General features: G+C 37.5%; 1 protein-coding gene and 1 non-coding gene across 2 annotated transcripts in view; one reads left to right on the plus strand and one right to left on the minus strand.

Annotated features, from left to right (window-relative positions):
* Positions 1-21,102, plus strand: part of COL21A1 (collagen type XXI alpha 1 chain) — a 157,152-nt gene that overhangs the window by 33,769 nt on the left and 102,281 nt on the right. Inside the window, exons 2-4 of the mRNA XM_004580485.4 lie at positions 14,338-14,369; positions 16,179-16,256; positions 17,257-17,377. Coding sequence (XP_004580542.2) covers positions 17,281-17,377 — 97 coding nt within the window. The 5' untranslated portion in view covers positions 14,338-14,369; positions 16,179-16,256; positions 17,257-17,280. The remainder of the gene's footprint in view (positions 1-14,337; positions 14,370-16,178; positions 16,257-17,256; positions 17,378-21,102) is intronic.
* LOC118758362 (U6 spliceosomal RNA) lies at positions 13,009-13,115 on the minus strand. The gene has a single exon (XR_004995660.2). It is a non-coding gene; the product is annotated as a U6 spliceosomal RNA (small nuclear RNA).

Raw genomic sequence — 21,102 nt, forward strand, 5'->3', positions numbered from 1 at the left:
ATTATACAAGTGATCTAGAAAAGGAATTGAACCACAATCCTCTTCAGATACTATAAATTACACTGAGCCAACACTGTGAATAGTTAGCAAGTCTCACATCTGTAGGATGTTAACCCTAATCAAGAGTTTCTGTTGATGATTCTAGTGGGAATTATTTGTATAGCAATGGACAGAGTAAAAGAAGAGGAAGAGAACAGAATTCCTAGCACCTCTTTAAATTATCCTAATATGAATTGGGCTTCAAAAGACTTTCTTATTCTAAAACAAAATGCTATTTGTGTGTGATCAGAGGGCCATCTTTTTTCTGTTTGCATATTTGATTATAACACCTACTGACTTTATTTAATTAAAAAATGAAGGCTAAAAGATACATTTCCTAAAAGTAAATTCTTCTCCAAAAATAATAACATTGTTTTTCTATGTGGGATTGAATGGTATCTGGGTTGCCTTGGTTGGTTGGTTGGTTGGTTGGAACATAGCCACAAAGGCAACAGTAGCTCCCATTTCCCAAGGGACTATGCAACATTCCACAACTGTGTGCTGTACTCTTTGTTCTGGCCAGTCTTTCCACTGATTGTAGCTTCAATAAATGTTGTTTCAGAAAATGAAGATATAGGGTCCGACGCCATGGCCTAGTGGCTAAAGTCCTTGTTTTGAACGCGTCGGGATCCCATATGGATGCCGGTCCTAATCCCGGCAGCCCCGCTTCCCATCCAGCTCCCTGCTTGTGACCTGGGAAAATAGTCTAGGACAGCCTAAAGCTTTGGGACCCTGCACCCATGTGGGAGACCTGGAAGAAGCTCTAGACTCCTGGCTTTGGATCCACGCAGCACTGGCAGTAGCCATCACTTGGGGAGTGAATCATCAAACGGACATTTCTGTTTCTGTTCCTCTCTCTATATATATCTGACTTTCCAATAAAAATAAATAAATCTTAAAAAGAAAATGAAGATATAGTGTAAATCTATCACTAACGTAAAAAATTGAAGCTGTCTTACTAGTGATGAGTAAGTCTCTAACTATGAAATGGATTGCCAACACATGCAGGCATTGTACGTTTCAGAGAATTATTGGTTGTGAATTCCTATCCTCAAGGAGCCTGCAGACAACTAGTTAGATAATTGTAAAATACACATATACACAAATGTAAATTACCACAGAAAGGTCATCAATAACTAGTCAAAAATTACAGACTATGCACCATGAGTACTCATAAAAGGAAGGTTTTATAAATTTTTAGTATATGGTATTTTATATGTATGAGTATGGTATATACTATATACATAACAGTGTATATACTATAATTATATGTATAATATGCTATGTATAATACAGTGTATTATATATTATGTATATATTAAAAACTATTTATAATACAGTGTATTATATATGGTGTATATATACATACTATAAATATAATATAAGCTTATATATAAACTACTTGTTTATGTGTTTGTATGTTTGCAAATCGTGTTATCATAAAAATTAAAGGTAGAGAGTTCTGACGTTACAGCACTTTGCTTGGGATGCTCACATCCTGTATAAAATTGCTCGTTAAAGCCCTGGATTCTGTGTTTCCAATTCAGCTTCTTGATAATGCACCTGGGAAGGTGGAGGAAGATGACCAAAGTACTTAGACCACTAGCACTGAATCGGAGACAAGGATGAAGTTCTTGACTGCTGGCTTCTGCCTGGCCTAGACCTGCGTGTTGTGGCTATCTGGGCATGAACTAACAGAGGAGCTTTCTCCCTCTCTTTCTCTCCTTCTCAAATAAACACATATCTAGGCAGAGTATCAGGGAAATGAAGAGGACATTTCTTTATTAGTTCTTATGGTAGGTTAGATCTATAGAATGTGTTTCCATGCCATTTCGCTTACCTTTAAGAACCACTGTGCAAGGTAGGTAGGGTTAACTTACGTGTTATTAGGGAGGACAGAATATTTAGAGATAATTAAGCAATTTGTTTTAAATCACACAGTGAGTGTTTGAGTGATACTTTGAGCCTGTTTAACCTGAAAGCATATATATATATATATATTTTTCAACTTTGTCAGATTTCCAGCATTATTTGCAGGAAAGTATGAAGGTTTCTAGAGCTGGGCAAATCTCCATAGGTCTTCCAGTATGATCTGACGGAAGTTGTACTGCCACTTGAGGATGTGGACACATCTACATGTAGAGGTTGTGGGTAGGAGTGGGGTGGTGTGTGAGGGTGTAGTTAAAGAGAATATGACGAGAGTGAAGATGTCCTGTCATTAGTCTTTGACACCAGGCATTTGGGATAAGTGATAATATAAGGAGAGAGAGAGAGAGACAGAGATAGTGACACACACAGGTCACCTAAACCCTCAGAGAAATTGATTGAGGTGGGATGATCTTTTAGTAGAAGGTGGTGAGGTAGAGGAAATCAAATGAAAGTAAGTGCCTATGAGTACTCATTTTGGCAGCACTGAAATTGCCTGACCTATGTGTAAAGCCTGGGAGTTTAAGCATCTGTAAAGGTGACTGGGAAAACTGTCAGGATGTGATGAAGAGCTGCTCAATCTTATTTTACTGGAGAATGTTAATTCAGGGTTGAGAGCTGATTCTTTAGATATGTATCTGCCTGTTCTTTGGTTCTCCTCATGTCTAAAACCGATGGAAAAAAAACATAGAAGTAAATATAGAAGCTGGAGTCACTCTCCAAAACAATAGGTTACTAAAGGTAAAAAACTTTAGTATATGTAGGTCATAAGAAGAATATTTTAATATAAAACATAAATACTTTTGCTTTGCTTAGCAACCATATGTCATGATGTAATGAAACTCTAATTGGACAAAATATTAAAAAATAATGTCTGGGATAGAATGTTGAGTCTATTTGGTTGTCTTGATTTAGTAAAAGCTATTAAACCCACAGACTCTGCCAGTTTGTAACAGAGGAAGTCCTTGCCCCTGTTCTTGCTCCAACACTGAAATCAGAGGACAATCATACTCTAGATTCTGTTTATTCTGGCACAACTTAGTTTATTGGAGTGTTTTATATTTAAATGATATCTTTGCCATGTGAAGTTGGTAAGAATTAAAGAATTTTAAAAATATACCTTTAATCCAGTGAGATGCTTTCTATATATTTAACATCATTTAAAGATTGCATTCATGATAGGGTGGATACATTTTTTTAAGTTGCCAAGTATATTTTTATAGCTGAAAGTTGCCCAAGTTGCCAACCAAAGTTGGTCTGCAACAAACCAGCTCAGGGTTTCCATGGAAATATGATTTCATCCCATCTATGAAAGTCCATTTTATGTTTCCTTCTTTATCGTGAAACTTGAAACTCTGCAGTGTTTTTCCTGTGATGCCTGCTCCAAGAAAAAGAAAACAGGTTTCCAGTTAAACAGTTATTATATTTAGGTCATTGAAGTTGAACTACAGTTGACAGTTCAATTTGGAAGATAAACATTATCCATAACCTAATATCTGTTCTATTTAGGTGCAACTATGCTCTTTTATTATTTTGTTTTTCTATTTTGATTGTTCTTCAGTCATAATTATCACATTCTGTTTCAAAATTACACCATAACTCTAAAATACTTATTACTTATGTTTAACTGATTTCAAAATCTTCGGTGAATATGCCATAATATTCCTCATTTCATTAACACCTGATACAAATAGGTTCTCAAATGGTTTTTAAATAAATGATAGAACAAATGCTTGTTTGCCTTCCATGAACTTAGTGCTATCATGGAATAAAAAGAAACAGCATGCGGGAGACATATATGGTACTTTCCTGTCTATGGAGAAGGGATCTTAGAAAGGTAAAAAAATGAATATAAACTGTTGTTACAAACTGAGATTTACTGTACCCATTTAACTTTGCAACAGTCTGGCAGACTAATTTTTTTAAGTGAAAAAATTAGCAAGTTTAGGTGGAAGTAGAAGTGATTGGCTGGCAGGGTTTGGAGAACAGTATAGCATTGACCAGTACAGGTACTAGTTAGAAAAGTCTCTGTGCTTGTGGTACCAGCCTCTCATACACATGTCTGTCTGACTCTGAGCTTCTCTGTATTGATCCACTTCCCTGCCAATGAGCCTGGGAAAACAGTGGAGAATGGCTCATGTACTTAGGTTCTGGCTTCCCACATGGGAGTTCCAGCTGGATGGAAGATTTATCTCCCTTTCTTTCCCTTTCTATCTCCCTGCAGCTCTTTCAACCAAAATTTTATCTTACAAAATAGGCTAGTAGATTTTATGTTAAGAGGAATTGAGGGATGGGGGCGGGGAAAGGCTAAACACAGGTTAAAATTACCAACAGAATTTCTTGACATTTTTTTGGTAGATTTGCTGGCACAGGCAGATGAAATACATCGTAACCCATGTTCCTTGGATATCTTAAATCAATTTTTTTTAATTATTTATTATTTAACTTCAGTAATTACATTGTATTATGTGACACAGTTACATAGATACTTGGGTTCTCCCCACCCCTCCCTAAACCCTCCCACCATGGTGGATTCCTCCACCTTGTTGCATAACCACAGCTCAAGTTCAGTTGAGATTTCCCCATTGCAAGCGTATACCAAACATAGAGTCCAGCATCTTATTGTCCAGTCAAGTTCAACGGCTTCTTAGGTATACCCTCTCTGGTCTGATGACAGAGCCAGCAGAGTATCATCCCAGTCAATTGAAAGCTCCAACATACCATCAGCAAAAATTTACATCATTATGGAATTAATTGACATAGTAATGAGTAACCAATATGTTAAAAGTAAATGCGAGTTCCCAGCCACCTTCTGTGACCACCTCACCTATACTTCAATTTTAGTTTATACACAACATATAACATTCAAAACATAACATGTTATACATAACATCATATCATCTTAAATTAAGGCAAACCTGTGGTATTTAACCTTTTGGGATTGGCTCATTTCCCTTAGCATTATGGTTTCCAGTTTGGCCCATTTGGCCACAAAGAACTGCATTTTGTTTTTTTTAATAGCTGAGTAGTATTCCGTGGAGTAGATGAACCATAGCTTTCTTATCCAATCCTCTGTTGATGGGCATTTTGGTTGTTTCCATGTTTTTGCAATTACTGATTGTGCTGCTATGAACATAGGAGTGCATGTTGGTTTCTCATAGAACAAGTGTTCTGGATATATTCCTAGGAGTGCTATTGCTGGATCATACGGTATGTTGAATTTGAGTTGTTTGAATATTCTCCATACTGATTTCCATAGAGGCTGTACCAGCCTGCAGCCCCACCAGCAGTGGAGTAGGGTTCCCTTTTCCCCGCAACCTCGCCAACAAGTGTCGTTGGTGCTTTTATTCATGTGGGCCAGTCTTACTGGCGTTAGGTGGTACCTCATTGATGCTTCTGTACAGCTAGAGAAACAATCAACAAAGTAAAAAGGCAACCCACAGAATGGGAGAAGATCTTCGCACACGACATAGGTGATAGAGGGCTAATATCCAGAATATACAAAGAGCTACAAAACAACCAAAATGTCAAAACAAACAAGCCACTCAAGAAATGGACACGGGAAATGGGCAAACACTTCACAAAGGAACAAACCCAAATGGCAAATAAACATATGAAAAAATGCTCAAGTTCCCTGGCAATAAGGGAAATCCAAATTAAAACATCTTAAATCAATTTTTATGTAAGTGAATATACACATGTATATTCTTTTAACTTTTGCTTCAATATTTAGCAGTTACTAACACCAGTTTGGAGTTTGCAACACTCCTACAAATTCCAGACTACATTTCTTTCTCTCCAGTGTGATTTAATTGTATGGAGTGTCTCGAACTCTCAAAACCAATCAAGAAAACTTCCACTCTGAAGTGTGAAAACAAATTCTGGAAATAGTTATTGGGATCAGAGATGATGTGGAGAGACTGCTTAGCAATATATTATACTAGATTAGATCTGAGATGATATTTTTAGGTGAGATTGAACTAAAGGGATATGTAGAAGAGATATTTAGAAAGAAAAAGGTAAGATTTAACTTAATGAAACATTTGTTGAATGTCAGTCAATAATGAGGCAATGATGAAAACAATGACCAAGTCATTGTTGATGTGGGTCATTTATGAAAATTAGGGAAAATAGAAAAAATGGACAAGTGCTCCTAGGGTTTTAATAGGGTTTTAACCTTTTAAAGATTTGTATATGAAGGGAAAAGTTACAGAAAGAGAAAAAGAGACAAGAGATTTCCTATTTGCTTGTTCATTCCTCACATATTTGCAAAGGCCAGTATTGAAAGGGCTATTGTCCTTTCTTGGTTAGAGTTCTGAGTCCAGCAGTTTGATTGGGGAGATCTCCAAAAATACTTTGAGGTATTCCCAGATTAGTTTCTTGTATGTTCTAACAAGCACAGGGCCCGGCACAGTCCATCACCCCGATCGGCTGGTGGTTGCTATTGCTGTGTTGGTTCTATTTTCGGTCCCGAGTTGCACTGGAACCAATGGGTGTTGCAGTCCAGTCTGGTTTGACCCTTACATCAGCCAGTGGGAGCTGCAGCCTAGTCGGGGCGACCCACAATAACCCCCACCAGGCCCGCCCCTTACCCTGGTTTGCCAGTATGTGTAGCAGAAGACCAGTCTGTCCCCCATCCCATTTGGCTCTGGTACTTGTCAGGACAATCATTCATCTCAGCTATATGTTGGCAGCGAAATATGGGGCAAACGGAGACTTTATGATGGACCATATCAATCAGTGGACGACCTCATCGAGCGAAACTGGCAGCGATTCATAACTGGAGAACTATTAACACCACTTGAGCACATATCTCAGAGCATGCCCCACATCCGGGACTTGGGGTGGGCGGGAAACCGGGTGGGGCTTCTCCCTCAATATCCCCCTTTACCTCAGATACATGATGGAAACAATATGGACATAATAGCATTACCCACTTCCCTATCCCCCTGAACCCTTTTTTTCTTTTTTTTTCTTCTTTTTCCTTTAACTGTAATTAACTATGTAAAGATTGTCAACAATAATACAATAAAATAGATAAAAATAAAATAAAAAAATTAAAAAAAATAAAAAATTGCTGGCCCATGGATTACATGGTGGCATCATTTTTCCCCAAAAAAAAAAAAAAAAAAAGAAAGGGCTATTGATCTTATATTTTTTTTTTAAATATTCATTTATTCATTAATTACATTGTATTACATGACACAATTTCATAGGTACTGGGATTCCCCCCCCTTCACCCCAAACCCTTCCCCCATCATGAATTCCTTCACCTTGATGCATAACCACAGCTCAAGTTCCGTTGAGATTCCCTAATTAAAAGTTTACACCATACAGAGTCCAGCATCCCACTTGTCCAGTTCAAGTTCAACGGCCTCTTAGGGAGGCCCTCTCAGGTTTGTAGGCAGAGCCAGCAGAGCGTCACCTCGATCAATTAGAAGCTCCAACATATCATCAGCAACAGTCCAGGTATGATGAGGCTGGTGCAGAGTCCACTGATTGACATAGTCCGTCTTAGGGTTTCGCCTTGTCCAGTTTTAGGATCTTATATTTTGGATGAAGATTGCCTCCTCGCTGATTTTATTTTTTCTAATATTTACAGTAGTATACTTCCACATCACAATCCCAGGCTTAACATTCTTTATATAAAGACAGTAACACGTAGCAAGTAGAAAATAACAATAAAATACCTAAACCACCCTACAATTTCTCAGGAGTATAGACAAAGCTGGTACAGAATAATCAAATGCCAGAATGTTAGTATAGGTCATATAATTACATTTTTAGTACTGTGTATATTAGTTATCACAGAAAAAGGAAAATATATTTGTCTTTTTTGGTACTGGGTCATTTCATAAGCATAATGGCATTCCTTTGTATCTACTTCATTGCAGAAGACAAGATTTCATTCTTTTCTATAGCTGAGTAGTATTCCATAGTTTCTATGCATATAAAGTACATTGTCATTATTCTGTCATCAGTTGGTGGACAGCACAGTTGATTCCATAATTCAGTTATTGTGACTTGAGCTGCTATCAACATGAGGGCACAGAAAATTTCATATGCTGATTTCATTTCATTTGGATAAATTCCAGGAGTGAGAGGGTTGGGACTTCTGGTAGATCTGTTTTCAGATTTCTGAGGAATCTGTGTACTACCTTCCATATGGTTGATTTAGTTAACATTTCCATCGACAGTAGATTAGCTTTTGATTTTCTGATGTCTAGCGTGAAGGGAAACCTCATTGCAGTTTTTATTTGTATTTCCCTGATGGCTGGTTAATTTGTTTTTTAAACCCAGTTTTTCAATTCACTGAAATTATTAATTTTAACCTCTTTTAAAATTTTAACTATTTCATTCTTTCCACTAACTTTCTTTTCCATTTTTCTGAAATTGCTGAGGCTTCCTTTATGGTCTTGCATGTCACCTATCCTAAAACGGATTTCATGAACTGATGCAAAGAATGTGTATTCTACAACTGTGAGATGAAATGCTCTATAGTTATAAATTAGGTTCATTTGGTCCATTTTATATGATTAGCTCTGTTGTTTTGTTGTTGGTTTTTTGTCTATTTGTCAGTTGATGAAAGTGGGATGTATGTCTCCCTTTCTGTCCAAGTTGTGTATGGATTTTTTTTGATCCATGCATTTCCTTTTAATGTTTTGGGTAATCTCATAATAATTTAATTCACTTTCATATATTTATCAATCTCTTCATTTTTACATCCTATGACTGAGGTATTATTGTATTCCTTTTGGTGAGTCATTTTGTCTTCTTATTTATATTTCTATATTTCTTTATTTTCCCCATTTGGTTTTATGCATTTCTGGAAGTACTTATCATTTTTATTCTCTGATGGTTTTAATTTTTGAACTATGCCTCTGTGACTTCGTAGCATGACTGTTCCTTCAGGGGCTATCTGGAAGTGTGTGTTATCTGTGTGCAGTGTACTCTGGACTGTGCTCAAAGAGTCCAGAGCAACATCTGAATTGGGTATGGTACTGCTCATTTGTCAGCACAGGTGAGGTATTGCTCATGATGTTAGTAGAAACACTGCCTCTTTTTTCATTTTTTAAAAAAGATTCATCTATTTTTATTTGAAAGGCATATTTACAGAGAGGAGATACACAGAGGAGGGAGAGATTATCTTTCTACTGGTTCATTCACCAAATGGCTGCAATGAACAGAGCTGATCCAATATAAAGCTAATATAAAGACCTGCCTCCAGGCCTTCCATGTGGGTGTAGGGGCCCAAAGAAGGACCCAGGCCATCCTCTGCTACTTTTCCAGGCCATAAGGAGGGAGCTGAATCAGAAGTGGAACAGCTGGGACACAAACCGGTGTCTGTAAGAGATGCCATCTCAAATTGGTTGTTGTGTATAGCCTGCTACGTTACCGCAAGGGCCCAATCTTCATTGTTTCAAGGTGATCAGTGCCTGAGGGTAGCTTGTGGTAGCCACATCCTGTACCCACACTAGCACATGAACCGTACAAAAGATCAGTGTAGAGACCAAGCTACAAACCACACCCCATCACATAGTCACAGAATTCTCAGCCTCACCTCAGCGCAGGGTGCTGAAGTCCCTGGAGCCCATGAGCCTGCCCCTACTGCAAAAAGCAGTGGCGATCCTCGCACCAGGACCTCTGAGTACTCCACTTCAGTAGTTTATGCTGCTGTGCTCCACCTCAGGACTCCTAGAAGAGTGGGGGTGTCGTCGTGCCTGAAAGACCCAGGTGTGAGCATTCACCAGCCTGAACTCGAAGCAGGGGGTGCAGAGTTTCTTTTTGAACGGACCTTCTCATCGTGAACACCCAGGAGTCGTCAGGTATGTGCCGTGGCCACTGTAGCCATGACCGTGGTTTATCTCATAACAATAGTCATTCTGGAAGGTGCGGGCTTCTCTCCACTGTTCTGGGTGTTTTATAGGAAAATGGCATAAAGGAGCATGCTCCTAAACCTACGGTGGTTCTCCAGAACCCTGTGCTCACTGCGGCTTCTGTATGCAACCCTGGTAAATATGGTCTGCGAGATTCTTTGCCAGGTGATGCTGCCTGTAACTGTGCTGTGTGGTCTCTCCTACCTCTTGCTCAGGAGAGATGTTAACTGAGTTCCCAGTGGTGGTGCGTTGTGGCTCACTGACACCTGCTAGCTGCCTTGTGCCGCTGACTGCAAGTGGTGTTTCTGAGCTCTGTTCTCTTGTTTCATGGAGCTTCCACTGTTTCTCTTCAGAGCTAACTCCAAGAATAGGAAACTCAGTCGAGGTCTCTCATAGGAATTCAAGGGTACATGTACTTGAACAATCACTTGCTACTTTGAAGGGTTTGTTTTAGTAAAAAGGATCGAATTGGGAGCTTGAGCCTTGGACTTGAATCCTCACATATGCATTTCAAAAATAGAAATGTATCCAAGTATATTTTTAATGGTCAAGTATTGGTAATTTGTCATGAAGTGTAATCTTTCTTTTTTTGAGTGGTATTTTCTTGCTTTATTCTTTTTTTAAAAATTAATTACATTTCATTTTGTGACACAGTTTCATAGGCTCTGGGATTCCCCCAACCCCTCTTCACAGCCTCCCCCCATGGTGAATAGCTCCACCTTTTTGCAGTATTACAGTTCAAATTCAGTCAAGATTCTTTCATTGCAAGCATATACCAAGCATAGAGTCCAGCATCTTATTGTCCAGATAAATTCAATGGTTTCTTGAGGAGACCATCTATGGTTTGAAGGCAGAGCTGACAGAATATCATCCTGACCAATTAAAAGCCACAACATAACATCAGCAACAATTTACAGCATTATGGAGTTAACTGACATGGTATTGAGTAACCAATATGTTAGAAAATGCAAGTTCTTAACCACATCCTAAGACTACTTCACTGACATTTCAATTTTAGTTTATATACAACCAGCTTCTATACACCTTAAAATGACTATAGAGTACTATTTATATGTCTTGTGTCTATTTTCATTTTTCTATTTAGCAGTTTGTAGTGTTGAAGCATAATTTTTACTGAACTTAGAAGATTTTAGGGTAGTCTAAACAGGGTTATGACTCTAACAAGGCATATGTCAACAAATGAGGTGCAGAACAGTTTTGGGAGGGGTGTGCAGAGAAATCTTCAATAGCCTAGTAAGGAGTAATTTATCTTTGTGTTCTACCTAGTAAGGTATATGTGAGTCCAAGCTGACCATTTCCTGTCTAGTTCTAAGCTTTCCTTATTGGTCTCTGTCTATCTAATCTAATTTTTTTGGAGGGGGCTCCAGAGTGACCCTGATGGTCATTGCAAGAGAGGGTGGGGATCCAAAGTTGGAACTAAGTAAGGACCAGAGGCAGCTCCCCTCCTGAGTCCCAAAGGTCTGTTATTCTGTTTCTGAGGTCTGCTGAGGGCTCCCAGTTATTGTTCGATGACATTAGATCCTGTGAGGAAGGATCTGGACATCTTCCATCCCATGTGGGAGATCCAAGAGAGAGTGGACGACCTCAGAGTTCTTGGCCTCCGAGGGCAGTCCAATTCCCCTTGGTCTCCTTGGCCGTTGGGATATAGCCCTTGTTGCCCAGACTGATAGTCCTTGGTGATGATCTGGGAGTCTCCAGGGTTGGGATACAAGCCTCCTCCTGTCTGCCTGCTACACTCTGGGGTCCCCCCTGCTCTGTGCATATGACCTGCTGTTAAGAGGTTGTCAGGAGGTTGTAGGCATAAGGAGAATCTTCATTTTTTTTAGCATTGAAAACAATATGTAAAGCAATAGTTTCTTTGAATCTGTTAGTTTTTATATAAAGTAGGGTTTATTTCCTATTCTACCTGCTGCAGTAGGTGGAAGTTTAGATAATTACAGAAACAAATTTTATTGTTATCTAACCATTAATTATTATTAATTACAAGTTTCTGGAGTTCCCCTTTCACCTGTGTAATTCCAGAAATTATAGCCCGGTTTTTTGTTTCTTTGCTTTAACAGTCAGCTCGAATGTCACTTTTTCAAAGAGGTCTGCCTCTCCTCCAAATGAGTGACTGTCACACAGTAGGCACTTAATAGATGTTTCTTTTTAAATGGATTGTAGTGGGGAGCATTCCTGAGCCAGAGAATGTGATTTTAGGGTTTTGAATCTTGCTTGCTAGAATGCATGCCACAGAAAAGCCATAGAACAGAAGTTTTGTTTTCCTCATCCATTCCCAAGAAGAAACAAACTAGTGCTGAGTCAAAGCAGTTTCTAAACTATGAAGTGTTTTTTGTCAGAGTAATCTTGTCAAGACAGTAAATATGGATCATATTTGTCATTCAGTGATAGACTGCAAACCTTTGGGTTCGCCCACTTTGCCTCAATTTTGAACATTAGAAAACCTCAAGAATGTTTATAAAATTATGTTAAGTTTTTGGCAATGCTAAATCTACAGGATGGATTTTCTGATACATATTTAACCTACTGTATATTCCATATTAACAGATCAAAGTTAAATTTCTGCATGCTGCTAAAAACCTTTTCCTCTTTTTCTGTAACTCATGAAGAATTGAAAGATTTACTTACAGTTAAATATGCCTTGATGATTTCATATTAGAGTTTCTACTTTTGCCTATACCTGCAATGCCATGATACACTTAAATAGCAGAATGTTCAACTTGTAACAGTTACCAAAGGAGTATACTACTATGATAATTTGGAGGGAAATGGTGTCCGGGAAGATGGAGAAGGAGAGAGAGAAGGGAAAGGACAGTGGACCTCTATACCTACAAAAATGCATTGTGGAAAGCAATAACATATTTCCAAAACAGTTCTAAATTATAAATTCCAAAGTAGTAAACACACACAGATACACACACATATTCTCAAATGTATATTTTTGCATGTATACCCAAAAGTTTTTGAACAATGGAATTAAGGCTCAGTGGTTTTACAGTTTTTTATGGGGAATATGAATGAGCTGTGATATAGCGTCCCAGAGTGGCAGGTGAGTTAGATCAGCACACGGGGCCTCACATGCCATTAACACAGCGCTGGCCCAATGTTTGCAGAGTAGGAGTTGTGTCCCTATTGTTCTTGTTCTGGTTTTGATTTCTAATTTTATAATTTGTGTGTCATCCTTGCGCAGGGGCCATGCTAATCTTCTCTGTACCGTTCCAATTTTAGTATATGTGCTGCCGAAGCGAGCACTCTAATTTTATAATTTGTAAAAGTTTGTTTATTAAAAGGTGGAGAGAGGGCCCGGCGGCATGGCCTAGTGGCTAAAGTCCTCGCCTTGAAAGCCCCAGGATCCCATATGGGCGCCGGTTCTAATCCCCGCGGCTCCACTTGCCATCTGTTTGTGGCCTGGGAAAGCAGTCGAGGACGGCCCAAAGCTTTGGGACCCTGTACTCGCGTGGGAGATCCGGGGGAGGTTCCTGGTTCCCGGCATCGGATCAGCGCGCGCCGGCTGTTGCGGCTCACTTGGGGAGTGAAACATTGGACGGAAGATCTTCCTCTCTGTCTCTCCTCCTCTCTGTATATCTGGCTTTCCAATAATAATAAAATCTTAAAAAAAATAAAAAATAAAAGGTGGAGAGAGTTGGGGGGAGAGAGAGACCTTCCATATGTTAAATAATTCTCAAATGCTCACAGCCATCAGAAAATGGGCCATATGTGAAGCCAAGATCCTAGTCTCCACTGTGAGTGACAGGCACGCAAGTACTTAAGACATCACTTTCTGCCCTCTGGGTTGCATATTAGACCCAGACACTCCTACATGGGATGTGGACATGACATGTGGCAGCTTCATCGTCTATACCACCGTGCCCACTTCTGTATCGTGGCTATTGTAAATAATACTGATATGAATATGGCAGTTAAGATGCTTCTTTGAGATAGTGATTTTACTTCCTTTTTATGAAGCATAAATTCCTAGAAATGGAATTTATGGTTCATATACTTGCTTTATATTATTTTCTTGAGGAAACGCCATACTGTTTTTCATAATGGTTAAGCTAATTTACATTCCAACAGTATACAAGAATAACTTTTCTACTGTTCTTGTCAACACTTACCTTTTGAATCTTTTTGAAATTGCCAACCCAGCAAGTGATTCTTATTTGAATTTCCTTGGTGACAGTGATGTTGAGCACCTTTTCATAGTTGTTGGCCCTTTCAAGATATTCTTTGGAAAAAGATGTGCAACGTATTCACAATTTAAAGTTATTTTATTTTTTTTATTTTATTGAGTTACTTGAGATCTTTAGATATTAACTTCTTATAACTCCTTATATAATTTTCAAGTATTCTCTTTAATCTGAATTTTTTTTTTGTTTTGTCAGCTTTTGTTTCACCGTGTAGAAACTTTTTAGTTTGACATAATAATCCTACTTAGTTAATTTTGTTTTGTTACCTGTGCGTTTGGTTTCAGATCCAAAAATAATTGCTAAGACCAATATCAAGGTAAACTTCTGCTATATTTTCTTCTAACTGTTTCATGGTTTAGGTTTAAGAGAACCATTATTGGGCCCGGCGGCGTGGCCTAGCGGCTAAAGTCCTCGCCTTGAAAGCCCCGGGATCCCATATGGGCGCCGGTTCTGGTCCCGGCAGCTCCACTTCCCATCCAGCTCCCTGCTTGTGGCCTGGGAAAGCAGTTGAGGACAGCCCAATGCATTGGGACACTGCACCCACGTGGGAGGCCCGGAGGAGGTTCCAGGTTCCCGGCATCGGATCGGCGCGCATCGGCCCGTTGCGGCTCACTTGGGGAGTGAATCACCGGATGGAAGATCTTTCTCTCTGTCTCTCCTCCTCTGTGTATATCTGGCTGTAATAAAAATGAATAAATCTTTAAAAAAAAAAAGAGAACCATTATTACTTTATGTGTCTGTTTTAATGCCAGTCCATAATGTTTTGCTGGATGTAATTTGTTTTGTTCAATGTTGTCTAGATTCCTGGGTTTCTTTATGGTTCCAGATATATTTTAAAATAGTTTTGTATAGAATGCCATTGATTGGGATTTACTTAGTAACTTCATTGGATATGTGGGTCAGTTTGAGTAGTAATGATATTTAACAGTATTAATATTTGCAGCCCATAAACATAGAATGCATCTATTATATATGTCTGAATGGTTTCTAATGTCCAGAACTTTTACTCAGTTTGTTAAATTTACTTTATGAATTTTATTCTTTCTAATGTTACTATAAATTACAGTGTTTTCTTATTTTTAGATAGTTTATTCTCAATGTATGGAACATAATTGACTTATACACTGATTTTAGTACACTTACCATTTATATACATATACATACTATATATATATATACACATATACCTACATACATAATATAAATAATGTAAACAACATGTATATATGTATATATATACATTTTACAATGCACTGTACAAGAATATTGTACTTCCGGGGCTGGTATCAGCAGCTGGCTGCCATTCTGGCATCTTTAAGCATGCCAATTCAGGTTCTGGTTGTTCCACTTCTGATACAGATCCCGGTTAATGCACCTTGAAAGGCAAAAATGATGACCGAAGTACATGGACCCATGCCATCCACATGGGAGACCTGGAGGGAGGTGCAGGCTCCTGGCTTAAGCATAGCTCCACCCTGGCCAATGTGGCCGTTTGGGGAGTGAACCAGCGGATGAAAGAACTTTTTCTCTTTCTTTCTCTTCCTCTCATGTATTTAAACTGTTAATGTACATTAAAAATGTACATTATCTATTAGAAATGCTTGGTCCTTTCCTCTACAATTTGAAGCTATTGGCTAGGAATAGGGATACTACGTATGTTTAACAAGCTATCCAGGTGATTCATCTAAACACAAGAATGTAGCAAAGCTAGCTTTAGATGTCTGGTTTGTAAACACATATACAACTAAATACTTGTAAAACATGATGTCACTTTATAGTCAAATTCTTCAATAACAGGCAAATACTATCTGACTTAATATACTGTAGATTTATTTTACCTCTTTGAAGAGTTTATATAATTAAAATCATACTGTATATCATCCTGGGATATTATTCTCTATCTATCTTCATTCCTTAAAAGTGTACTAGAGTTATATTTATGTTATTTTGTGTTATAGTAGTGTACTACTGTGTAGTATTACACTATATGAGTATTATACCACACAACCTGAATATTCACTGTCCTATTAATAGCATCTGTGTTATTTTAAATCTTATACTATTATAAACCAAACTATATAAACATTTACAACTTATTTGTATACATACAATTTTTTTTCTTTAGATTACAGATCCAGCAGAGAGAAATGCGGATCATAATTTAATTTTATAATAACTTATAACCAGCTGTTAATCAAATAAGGTAATTATGTCAGCTTCACTGTTACCAACAATGCATGAGTTCCATTTTTTCCATGTATCTTCACAAATACTTAATAGTGCAAATCTATTCATGTGAATCATTTTTATGGTACATGATTTCTTATTCTTGTTATGAAGTACATTTGAAAGTGAGTGTAATTTAATGTGCTTACTGGATATTTCTATCTCAACTGATGCGGCTCTTTTGGAGTGAACCAGTGGATGCAAATTCATACTGTCTTTCTCTCTTTCATATTCCTTCTCTTTGAGCGGTTGCCATTTTTGCCATAGATAAAATTAGCTGTAAATATCTCCTACTATGTATAGTGCTAATAACATCTTGACTTCAAGACTTGATTCATTTAGATGTCTTTAAGTTCTCTCTTTTCTAATTGGTTTAAAATGACTATGAATTTATAGTTTCTATATGTTCTCAGTGTTACGAATGACAATATCTTCAAAATTTCTACATTCAAGATATATTAAATTTTGGGGCTCAATTTTATGTTACATTAAAGCCATATAATAATCTGAGTATTTACAGATCAAAATAGTTTTTGCTGTTTATAAACACCCTTGCTATATTATGTTATTGCTGAACTTTGTCATACAAATATTTTACAGATACACTTTGGATTTTTCTTAAGTGTAGATCCATATTTTAAAGAATGTTCACTGCTGTAAAAAAGAAACTAAGGATCCTGTAAGCTGTGCTAAAAGAGGAAATTCTAGTAAATATTTTAATATAAGACCAAAGTCTTAGCAAAAGAGCATACTTTTCTAAGATAATTATGAATTAAAAAGTAATCAGCCCCTACTTATTATTTTTTGTATTAATGTATTTACACTTTAGCTGTTTTAGTTAAAATCTAAGTTAACTCTAAGGATAGTTTTGCACTCCTACTTGATATTGTATTTTTAACTTTAGATGTATAATAGCTAGGCATTTGACTTTATTTGATGTATTTAACCTTTCCTTTTTTTTTCTGTTTTCTTTTTAGGCATTGGGAATCCTAAGTATTAGAATGACCACAAACATGTTACATCATATGGCAGTTTTTTGGATTATTTTGGTTCTATTTCAGAATTCTGTCTTAGCTGAAGATAGTGAAATAAGATCAAGTAAGAACTATCAGTATTGTCCCTTTTTGTTACTAACATGTTGATTCTGAAAATAAAATTAGGGAAAAGCCAAGCAGTGATTTTGAAGATCTCATTATTTCTATCTTTGATGCCATAATTCTCTAAAATCAACAATTTGCTGTATTATGCATTAATAGAGAGGTAAAGCTCCCCTTTTTGGATAGTTTTGGCATGACTCTAATGTTTTATTCTGATAATCCATCATGCTTTGGGAGAGGCTGGTATTTGGACCATGTTTAGTTACTTCAGAGCTGCATGGTATGGAGATAAAGGACCTGCCTCACAGCATGGTTATCAGGATTGAATGAGGTGATACTTGCAAATGGCTTGGGAGAATGACACTTCTGGAAATGGTGACTAGTTTTCTAATGGTCTGAAAGAAGATTTGAATTAGTTATGGAAAACCATACTAATTGTAGTGCTGTTAACCAGGCCATCATTCACACACATGACACTTCATTTTGAAAATTAGCTTATATTTTATTTAGCTTTTAAAAGATGTATTTTATTTACTTGAAATATAAAGTGACAGAGAGAAACGAAGAGACAGAGACAATCTCTGCCTCAGTCCCCAAACAGCCACAATGCTGGAAATGGGCTTAGTTAAAGCCAGGAACCTGGAATTCCATCTGGCTCTCCCACATGCATGGTTGGAACCCAAGCACTTAAACCATCTTTTCTACTTTTCCAAGTGCTTTTGCAGAAGGCGGGATCACGGGCAGAGCAGCTGGGACTCCAACCAGTCCTCCGATATGGGTTCACAGTATTACAGGTAGTGGCTTAACAGGCTGAGTTAAAAAAAAAAAACACTAGACCCATCTTATGGTTTAAACTCATGAATACTCTATGATAAATTAACCATGGCCTCTAACAGGTAAATAAAATAGTTCAAACACATGATTCAAATTAAAATTCATTAAAATAATACTTAATCTTTGCTTGACACTTCTGTCTTAGCACATTGTGTAAGGCAGATACCATTTTGATGAGTGGGAAGCGAGACTTAAAAATTTAAGGGTCTTATGGAGTTGGCTAAAGTAGTAACTAGTACTTGAACTGTGCTTTTGATCTTCAGTCTCATTCTTGTTCTATGACATCATTCATCTCCTCAAGAACACCTCCTGTATTTTGTCTGGAGTTTATAAATGGCAAAGTTTGCTTTTGTATCCATGTTCTTGGCTAAGAGTCACAGTTATGAAATTTATACTCTTGCTCTGTGACAATCTCAGGAGCGAGAAGTGTCCAGAATAAGCCTGTTAAGAGCCAGAACCACTGAAAAGGGTGGCAGAAAAAGTCTAGCAGGCTCAGATAACAAAGGGCCTCAGTATTAGGAATAGCCAATAATTAGAAGCTCTGCAAATATCCTTTCTTTTTGTCTCTTCCCCCTACCAGAAATCCCCAGCAAAACAAATGCATAACCTTTTAATCTTGCTTGAGCTTCCAAAACTAACACAAGACTGGCATTTGCTTGGGTTAGTAAGTATGCCTTTAGGCAGAATTCCATTTCTGCTGTGCTGCTCCAAGTCCTGGCCTTGGTGGCCAAGGCAGAATGTTTTGGACCTGTTTCATCAACACCTGGCTGCCACCTGTCATGCGGCATATTAGGCACATTGTCATAATCACAGTTAAATTTTTATGATTGACCCATTTATTTTCAAATTTATTGGCACTTTCTTCACTATTAAATCTATTCACCTAATAGTCATGTGTTTTTCTCCTGATAATTATGAAGAGTGAGTTAAGACAAATGCAAAATTGGAGCCTCTTTCTGTGAACTGTATTAACATGGCAGGTAGGTAAATAGACAGATAAGGGAACAAGAGGCAAAGAAAGAAAAGAGAAAACCAGAGGTTACCAAGGAGAGACAAAAAATGGAAAAACAGAAATTGTCACTACATGATTTTTTTCTCTTTAGAACTGTAATTTGCAAATATGTCACATTTGCAAATATATAATGAAATAAATGATCCTTGTTATAAGTTTTAAGTGGACATCTGATAACTACTTACATTAAGATGAGTAAAACATACATATACTGCCATTTCAGGTGACATTACCTTGATTCCACAATTCATTTTTTCCCAACTCATCATTTCTATAGATATGAGACTTAGTCATGCTAAACATAAAGAATGAATGTGCAAAGTTATTATCATATGGACCATAAATAAGAGCTATCTTCTGCATTCAGAAGTTAGAATAGGAGAAATCAGATACTCTTTCCCATAGGTGGTCTCTTGATCATCCCAAACTTGGAATGGCTTTTAGTGTTCATGCCTTTTTATCTCTGACCTTTGTGTTTCTAGTTCCTTTTGATAAGAATGTCCTCATAACCTGGGTGAAATTTCCTTTTTGCTTCTCAGATTGCCTCTTTTCTTGTCCCATGAAACTCTTCCCAACTGGTCATCTTAAGTCTTTTTATAGTACCTAATACTTCTTATAGTACCTTGTACCTTATAGACATATTTGTTTTATTAGACTGTGAACATTTTTGAAAAGCTTGTCTTTGAACAAATTACCTAGCATATACTAGAGTGCACATACTAGAGTGAAATTGGGATAGAAGCATTCTGTGCATGTTGAAGACAGCATAAGATTTTATTCCTTATTTTTCAACAACTGTTATAGCATGTCCAAATACAATTTATAGTAATCTTTTTTTTTCTGGATAGAATTCTAAGATAGGCTGATTACCTGTGTTGCTTTTGCTATCTTGGAACAAAGTTCTGTTATTACAGATAAAAATTAGGTTTATAGCCCTGAGCATAGATGAACTCAAATGTTAGTGCCTGAGAATGAGAAACAGACCTTGGAGTACTAACCTTGGATGTAATGAGAACAATTGGCTGCCTTGGTGATTGTCTTTCATTTGACATTTCAACCACAGGAAATGCTGTGGAGTCTTGAAGTTGGCAGAAAATTTGCTATTAATTTTTTATCCTTATTCATTCATTTATATGATAGACTTTCAAAATATATATTTAAGCTCATGAGAAGTGTATATTAAAAAAAGTAATGAATGTGCTTCAACAGCTTTTTTTTTGCATCAAACTAAACTTCCCCTGTAAGAAATTGATTTACTAATGTATATGACAATGGTAGAGAGAAAGATAGAATAATCATTCCCATTAGCTGGATCATGCCCAAAATATCCACCACAGCTGAGAGGAAGAAGCCAGGAGCTGGAAGTGCAGAGGTTAATTCATGTCTCTCATGTAGGTGGCAGGCATCCAACTACTTGAACCCTCCCTGCTGCCTCCCAGGTTCTGTACTGTCAGAAAGCCTGAGTCAGAAGGGGGAAACACAAGTTTTGCTCAGGCACTCTGATGTGGAACACTACTGCCATAAGTGACGGCTTAACTACTAGGTCCAATGCTTGAATATATACTTGAAACTATATTTTCCAAGAACATTAAAATCTTCATCTGTGTATCTCACTGTACATCTGGTGAGACACATGTACACACACACACACACACACTTAATCAGAGAGAAAAAGAGGAGAGAAACAGTACTCCATTTGTGGGTTTACTCTTAACTGAGTTGGAAATACAATTCAAGTCTCCTAATTATGAAGGAACCGAATTGGTTGAGCCATTGTCTCATCATTTTCTATCTCCCAGAGTTTAATATCAGAAAATTAGAATCAGGACTCAGAGGTGTATGTCAGTCAAGTCCCATCACTTCCAACATGAGTCACAGAC

This window comes from Ochotona princeps, chromosome 1 (genome assembly GCF_030435755.1).
Source record: "Ochotona princeps isolate mOchPri1 chromosome 1, mOchPri1.hap1, whole genome shotgun sequence".
Classification (NCBI taxonomy): domain Eukaryota; kingdom Metazoa; phylum Chordata; class Mammalia; order Lagomorpha; family Ochotonidae; genus Ochotona; species Ochotona princeps.